This window comes from Sturnira hondurensis, unplaced genomic scaffold (assembly GCF_014824575.4).
Source record: "Sturnira hondurensis isolate 20B ecotype Veracruz unplaced genomic scaffold, ASM1482457v3 Scaffold0007036, whole genome shotgun sequence".
NCBI classification, from domain to species: Eukaryota; Metazoa; Chordata; class Mammalia; order Chiroptera; family Phyllostomidae; genus Sturnira; species Sturnira hondurensis.
Window position 1 is genome coordinate 6,236,964 of NW_028079667.1, and position 8,214 is coordinate 6,245,177.

General features: G+C 43.3%; 1 protein-coding gene and 1 pseudogene across 1 annotated transcript; one reads left to right on the forward strand and one right to left on the reverse strand.

Annotated features, from left to right (window-relative positions):
* Positions 1-4,195: 4,195 nt before the first annotated feature.
* Positions 4,196-5,312, forward strand: LOC118990458 (E3 ubiquitin-protein ligase KCMF1-like; annotated as a pseudogene).
* Positions 5,313-7,621: 2,309 nt separating this feature from the next.
* Positions 7,622-7,954, reverse strand: LOC118990459 (ubiquitin-conjugating enzyme E2 C-like). The gene has a single exon (XM_037051083.1). It carries the CDS (start codon positions 7,952-7,954, stop codon positions 7,622-7,624), a length of 333 nt encoding a protein of 110 aa, XP_036906978.1.
* Positions 7,955-8,214: the final 260 nt, after the last annotated feature.

Genomic DNA, 8,214 nt, shown 5'->3' on the forward strand with positions numbered 1-8,214 from the left:
AGTCTCCTCCTGTTTTTTCTCCATGCCGAGACAAACCCTGTTTAGTGCTTTTCTGGTATTCAGAATTTTCCACGTTCCTCGTAGTGAGCTTCAGCGTTTCCAGCTGCCCCGACCAGCCATCTCCAATAAGCACCCGGCTGCGGGAAGTGAGGCCTCAAGGAGGCAAACCCTGTCAGTTCGCGGGGTGGGGCTTCAGAGCCTTCTACCCTCTGCTTCGCTTACAGAGCTGCTTCTCTCTTCTTAGGGGTTTGGACATCAGAGAATCTGAAATGATGGCATATTTTGAAGATTTGCTGAGGGCTCTGTACTTAAACCTTTTCAGTACCTAAGAGAAATATAAGGGACCTGAAACTTCCTCCTTGGGACTGCTCACTGGACAGTATAGCTGTGCCCCAGCATGGGTTGCACTGGCTACAAGCCAGTCACATCTTGGCCATTTGTGAGCACTGGGGCATTTTCCGCTGATCAAAGGGAACTTTCACTCTCGCACAGGCAAATCGGTAAGTTCTAACGGTTGACTTTTAAATTAATTAATTAATTAATTCACTTTCCCAGGGAGGAGAAGGGAAGGAGAAAGTGCGAGAGGAATATCGATATGCAAGAGATACATCAATCCATTGCCTCTTGCACGCCCCCAACTGGAGACCTGGCCCACAACCCAGGCATGTGCTTAGTTCTCATGCGGGCTGGTGCTCAATCCGCTGAGCAGTACCAGCCAGGGCTAGTTGTTGACTCTTAAGATATGAAAACAGTAGGACCTATTACTCTTGTGTTAAATATAAGAGTCATCTTCTATTTAATTTAAAACAGGAGACAATCCCAAAGGACTTAGCATAAAGGCAGTGGTTTTCAGTCCAGGCTTAAGACGCTGGCTACAGTGTATCCTAAAGCCCCTTTGGGTAGAGATTGTCCCAACAATGACTGGGAATGTTTCCTCCTTTGTCCTCAATCCCCAGCCTAAAGGTTTGTCCATTTCCTCTTCATAATTGCTAACTTTCAGAGGTTTAATCAGGTCTGGTTAGATTTAGAATTACTTTTAATTACTTTGGGATCCTGTTTGGAGAAACTGCATTTTTTTTTTTTAACTTTGGCTAGAATTAAAAATGGCAGAAGGGCTCAGGGAGTGCAGACAAGATGCTATTTGTCCTCTTGTTGCCAAGAACCCGACTTGATAAAGCAGTGATTTAAGGTGATTGCTTCTGAAATCAAATGAGCTTACTTAAAGAAATCTGGCTTGAGCCTCTACACGGCCAGGACACTCCTGTCCAGCTGACGTGTGGTGACCAATGGTGTGAGCGTGCCTGGGATTGTTGTGGTTTTAAACCGCATGTCTTGAGCCTTGGAAAACCCTTCAGTCCTGGGAAAGTTGGGATGGCTGGACACCTACTTGAAGTTTGAATAAATCAAAATGAGACAACTGTGCAACACGCTTGACCTCTGGTTTTAGTTTCCTTTTTGTGTGTGAGATGGACCCCATGGGCAATCGTTTTACTAAAGAGTGTTTCGGGGGGAGAAGGCAAGAAGAATGAGAGAAAGGGAGTTTGGATGGAATGCTTTTTTTTTTCCCAACGAGTCTGTACTTTCACAGCAGTTTATTTTTCACAGTGGCCACATTTACATAACGGGCAGGAAGTGCGATAGCAACAGAGGTTGGGCCTAAGCTAAAGAAAGCAATTTCTGCTCATAGATAGTGGGATGGCGAACGAGTCTCAGTGTAGAGACTGCCTGGATTCTCGGGCAGACTTAGATACCCTTTTCCTTGTGTGCCATATTCCATATTAATATGGTACATGTTTTGTACTATATTCCATGTCAGCAAGTATAAAAACTTCAGTTCATGTATGTGCTTATATACTCCTGGTTAGAAGAGATGTAATGTTTCATTTTGGTGTTTCCAGCACCAGACACCGTGCCCAGTATGTAGTGGGTACTTAATAAATCAAAAAATGATTTACTAAATGCACACCCGGGGAGAAGGGGATTGTTAAAAGGAAATGGAAAATTCTCACAGTTGCTTTCAAATCCATGGTGGGGTGAGTTACGAACAATTTGCTGGGTGGATTTTACTTTACTTTTTTTCCTTAGATACACTGAATGGAAATAAAATTTATCTTTGCAGAGTTAGAAAAATCATTTTCCTTTGGCAAGGGGTGGGGAGGTAAGTTTGGGTGGTAATGACAAGGGCACCTTCTTATGTCAAAACACAAACATCTGTCCTGCTTCTGGGCAGAGATTAGACAAGCCTGCCTCCACCAGGCAAAGCTGTCAGCCTTCACTGTCCTCACGGGTGGGTGGTTTTGTGTCCATAAGAGAGTGAAGGGATGTTGTTCTGTCTTCCCCAATTGCTCCTGATGACTGTCCACCTGGCCACCATAGCTTTCCAGCTGCCCCAAGAGAGCCTTATCCCTGATAAGGCCCTGGGACACCAGTAAGGGCACAGGAGGAAGAGTGTATGGAGAGCTCTCATGTCTCATTAGGTAACTGAAGGGAGCCCGTACAATCCCTCCTCACCTCCCTCCCTCTCGCCTTTCTTTCCTCCCTCTTTCCTTCCTTCCTTCTGCTTATGTGTGGGCGCGTGTTTTAATTTCAAAGTTACAGTTGACCTTTGAACAAAACAGGGGTTAAAGGTGCCGACCCCCTGTGCAGTTAAAAATCCATGTATAACTTTTGTAGTTAAATTCCCCCAAATTTAACTACTGTTGACAGGAAGCCTTACCGATAACATAACATTGCTTAATACATAATTTGTATGTTATATTTATTGCATACAATATTCTTACAATAAGGTAACCTAGAGAAGAGAAAATGTTATTAAGGAAAAGAAAATACATTTATAGTACAGTACATATTTATTGGGAAAAAAATCCACATATAACTGGACCTGTGTACTTCAAACCTGTGTTGTCCAAGGGTCAACTGTAATGTATGTTTGTACACAAAATGTTCCAACTTGCAGAATGCTGAAGAGTCTCTTTCACCAGAACAATGGCCTTTTATCCTGTAGCACCTGGTGGGAAAGTGCACTGTTACCTCTGCCTGCTCTCTAGAGGGCCCAGGTCATTTCCAGCCTCAGCCAGGAAGCTGTGCCTTTGGTACCTGTCTTTGTGTCTGTGACTTTGTCGGACTTCGGTTGCCTTTCTTGTATCTGCCTTTCGGCTTGGCGTGTCTTTCATCCCAGGGCTTCTTCCTTTCCCCTTTGCCTGTTGCCAAGCTCCCTCAAGGTACAACCCCCTCCCTGCCTCGGCCTGGCTTTCTCTGTGGAGGAGCTTCCCTGAAGAACTTGGGGTTTCCTATGATACTATTCACAGCTATTACTCAGCAGCAGGGGTTAAACTGAGAACCGAATCCCAGCAGTACGCTCTCTACTTGTATGTCTCCCACGCCGACCCTATCAAAAGTGAGAGCACTGCCCACTAAACTGTTGGTAATATGAAGCTGACATATTCCAGACTTTCTGAGTAGGGAGGTTCCTTCTGAGGGCAAAATGACTGACCTTGTAGGCTTGCTTTTTGAATTTGGCACCATTTTTTGAGTCCTAAATACTTGCCAGGAAGTTCAACAAGTGCTAAAGGCAGCAGAAGAACTACAGATCCAAAGATGAATACAACGTTGAGTAATCTGGCTCATAAAATAATATTTCATTTTCAGATTATGTCTCCACATGGTTGTCTCCTCACATCGCTGTCCTCTTGCCTTCACAGGACGGAGGCACGTTTGATTCAACCTCCTAGGCATTGATAGATTACACAAAGTGAGAAATAAAAAAGTGATTCTATGAGACAACAAAGGTGCCCCTCTCATTCCTATCTCAGGGGAGTCACAGGGGTTCCATTTTATTTCTAAGGTCCTCTCCTGCCAAAAGCCCCTAGAATGTCACTCCCTTCAAGCATCAGATTCCAGCAGAGCCAGCCTATCCACGCAAATGTGCACGCCCCGCTATGGGAGGGAGTGTTTTGTGGCAATGCAATTCTTTTCTCCTTTCCAGAATGCTGGGTGGAGATTTTAGAAATAGAAATCAAGAAATGGAAATTAAGGCCGCTGCCCCAGGGTGCCACCCTGCCCACCTTGACCCTGCAGCTGAGTCAGGGAGTCAAGTGGGAGAGTGGGAGTCTATGTGGGCTGTACCATGTGGGCAGTACTGGGGTCCACAGGGGACACCACCACCTGCAGTGCCATGGCCACCAGCCAAATTAGGATGTCCCTACATGAAGGTACCAGCTGTGATGCATGTTACAAAGAAAATTTTCCAGGTCGGAGATATATGTTTAATTTGCTATGGTTATGGTCTTTGTGCATCTTGTTGTGGAAGTAGTGCAACAGGGCATATAGGACCTCTCAGCACAGTGCCTGTTGACGAGAGCAGATTTTGATTCATGCTGTGGCGGGGAAGCTTTCACTGCAGAGCAACCACAGTCTTTTACTTGTCCCTGTGGTGGGAAAATGGGCTGCACAGAGACATCTCTTCAAGAACAGGGTACTTCTGAGCATGCAGAAACTTTGATAGAAGTGATTTGTTCTGTTTGTGCAGCATTACCTGGAGGTGTACCTAGTCATGCCGCAGATGACTTTGCAGCTTATCTTACACTTGGACACAGAGTCCCTGGAGATCTAGATGAATCGAGTGGTGTTGGACATGTACTAAAATGTTTCACCCTGGCCGGGGATTAGGAGGTCCTGCTGCCCATGTAGCAAACATGCACTTTACTAGCAGGTCTACTGGGGGACTTTCTTCTCCTTAGAGTTCATATTCTCCAAACAAGAGGGAAGCCATGGATCCTATAGCTGAGCTTTTGCCTCCATTATCAGGAGTGAGATATTCTGCAGGAGGACAACTCAATTCTTCTGGCCCTTGTGCTTCTCAGTTACAACAACCGCAAGTGCAGCTGCAGCTAGAAAGCGCAGCAACTGGAGAGCGCCCTTGACGCAAGCCATGTGTGAACACAGCATCACCACTACAATCACACAAGCTGCAGCAACAACCAACACAGACAACACGGAGAGCACTTGGCCCCCTATCCAGAGTTCCCAATTTCTTTTAACAAGGCTGAACCATCCTAAAATGTGTGAAACAGAGCACCAGTCCATGGGAAGTGAGCGCGCAGACCACAGCCAGCGTGTCCGAGAGCTCCTTCTGTCCACTTTAGCGCTCGGAGAGAGCTCCTCCTGAGACGAGAATGAGTGTGAAGGGGAAGGGGATAGCAGATTTTGGTCCTATAGGCTGTGTAGATATTCTGCCTCTAGGTGTTGCTTTAGAAAACCTAAATTTAAAAGGGAGCAATAAAGGAATTGAGCCTCCGTCACCTCTTCTTTGATGACATTCCAATTCTCAGACATCCTCTGTGCTTTATTTGCCAATGTAAGTGGACAGTAGTTGTCTTGTGTTTGGTGATTATAATTTCAGGTCTGTCACTCTTGTTACATTGCATACATTCAAAAGGAGGAAAAAAATACATGATAATTATTTTCACGAAACTAATTGTTATATGTAGCAGGTAAATGTAGGGAGCAGAGCAGGGGTGACCTCGCTTCCTGTACCTTGACATGCACAAGGCTCTCCTAGTACTCCACATTCCAACTCAGGAGGGAAGTTGAAATCTTTAATGAAGCTACTGTATGCATTTATGAATTCTAACAAATAAAAAAGTGCTCACATGCTTTACTTTAAAAAAAGGGAGAAAAATTGCTGTGTATGTGTGCATGACAACATCTTACCTAGAAGGTAGCTTACCCTTTTCTTGTGATAAATTGATGTAAGTGATATTGCCCTTGAAGAATTCTTGATATTTTCAGATTCTGAGAAGACCATTGAGAACTTCCCTGGGGAGACTATTTCCCAGCTGATTAATTTCTTGATAAATTACAGAAACATGGCACCAAGCAATGACCTCAACACTAAATCCAAATGATGTGGCCTTGGCTGCCCTTGACCTGGAAAGTTCTGGGGAGGCCTGTTCTCAAGATGGTGCATATTTGTTTTAAATTGACCTAAAGAGAATAAAAATATTTTTCAAATTATTGTGCTGCCATTGCTTCAATGATCAAACGGAAAAAAAGAGTGGTTTTTAATGTTTAATCTTGTTAATACCGTGGTGGTGGTGTGCATCTGCTCAGACCCATTATTTTTTATATTCAGTGAACACTCCAGAAACCGAAAGCGTCTGAGGCCTGAAAGGAGAACAACAAAGCTTTCCCTATGGGAGTGAGTCTGACACCAAAACAGACTGTGTCATGGTAAGAACAGAGTTCATGAAGCAGGACTTGTGTGAAATGTGGGGGCTCCCTGTGGAATCATGATGGAGAGAGATCAGACAGAAGCACTCAGTGTCTCTGTTGTGGAATCTTAACTTGAGTTTTGGGGGAGACTTGGGACATAGTTGAAGTCAGAGGTTCATTATTCTGGCTAATACCAACTTGAACTGTGAAACAATGTTAAAAGGGAGGAATATTTGGAGGTATGAATTAACAGATTTTGAGTTTCCAAGAAACTTTTAGAGACATGTCTTCACTTCTCCATGAAAAAATCCAGATGTTTCTTAAACGCATTTCCCATCGATGCCACTGCTGGTTACAGAGCAATGTCGGACAGTTATTTTCAGAGTGAGTGATGTGGCCCAGAACTAGACCATGAAGTCAGTCACAGGATAGGTAGCCGACGAGTGGGGATTTCCATGGAATCTGACTGGCTTCAGGTTATGTGTGACTTAGAAGTAGTCCAAAGGTGAGTGCTGTTGAAGTTTTTGCTATACCTTGAAATAAAAGTGTTTCTTAAAGATTATTAAAAAATTAATACAAGCCTTCATTTGCTAAAAAAAATTGATGAGTAATTTTGTAATAATTTGGTGAGAGTAAGGCAGGAAAAACTTAGCCTAAATGGACTTTTCTTTAAAAGAATCTGTAGAATTAAAATAATAACAACAATAATGCTGATGTAACATGTTGGCAGAAAATGTAAAATAAACTTTAAAACTTTCCAACACTTTAAAATGAATTTGAAATGACCAATTTTAAGGAATTTCTTGGTAGTCTTATGATCTTGGACATAAGCTTATTACAAAGTCATTCTTGTGATATTATGGGGAAAATTGAAACTCAAAAGTATTGGACAATTTAAATTTTAAGGTTTCTTTTTATATGTTTTCTGATAAATTGTTAACATAACACTATTTTTTATAATTGATTATTAAATATAGCCAGCCCTGAGTTCTACAGTAATAGTAACTATATCATTTTTAATGATCTTCAGAAAGCTATTACCCAAAATACTTAGTTTTTTTTTTTACCCATACAAAACCCTAGAAGGTTGGCAGTGCAGACATATTTCCCTTTTACAAAAGATTTAAGGAATGCAAGCTTTTAAAAATAAATAATAAAATGTATTAAATATATTCATCACAGTAGCTCAATCAGAGACTTAATTTAAAAAACAGAACACAACAAATATGACACCACAGCTAAAGATATAGAGTCCTATAAAGAAATCAAGACAAGGACAGACTATTTAAGGAAAAAAATGAAAGACAGCCCAAGGAGAGAGGCTGGACAGCCTGGGTCAAGGCTCTTGGCTGGAGACCTGCTCCACGTGGGTGTCTTACAGTTACTTTGTAAAGGCTGTGGGCTTTCTTCAGAGCTCAGCAGTGTGTGTGTTCAGTGGGCTATTGACGTTGGGTTCTCCTAGCAGGCTCTGGATGGAGAGCAGGATGGTCCTGACGTCATACAGGGCAGACCACTTGTCCTTCAGGATGTCCAGGCAGATGTCACCCTGGGTGTTCATGTCGGGATGGTAGCAGGGCATGAGGAACTTCACTGTGGGTGCATTGTAAGGGTGGCCACTGGGGAACTTCAGGTCATTGTGTACTGTGCCAGCTTCTGCATGAATGGGCCCCACACATTTGAAAAGGTTGTCTGATTCAGGGAAGACAGAAATTTCTTTGTCACCAGACATCATAAGGGTCATCAGCTTCTGCTGTAACTTGGGGAGAATCCTGGCTGCATCCCTACACCTTCCATCCTCTTTTGGGAGGGTCTGTAAGAGCAGCCTGAGCTCCTACAGCATTCCCTCACCTCCCATACCTCAGCTGTTTCAGGAGAAGGGGATACCCAAGAAATGCGAGCTTTGTACTTGCCTAAAGCTGGAACTGCTGGGACCAGGACTAGTTCTTCTGACCCTGGATTGGTACTTACTATGTTTTGATGACTGAAGAAGTCACTTTTGGT

Coding starts and splice junctions, on each gene's coding strand:
- LOC118990459 (XM_037051083.1), bottom strand. CDS start 7,954: ATGACCCTTATGATGTCTGGTGACAAAGAAATTTCTGTCTTCCCTGAA.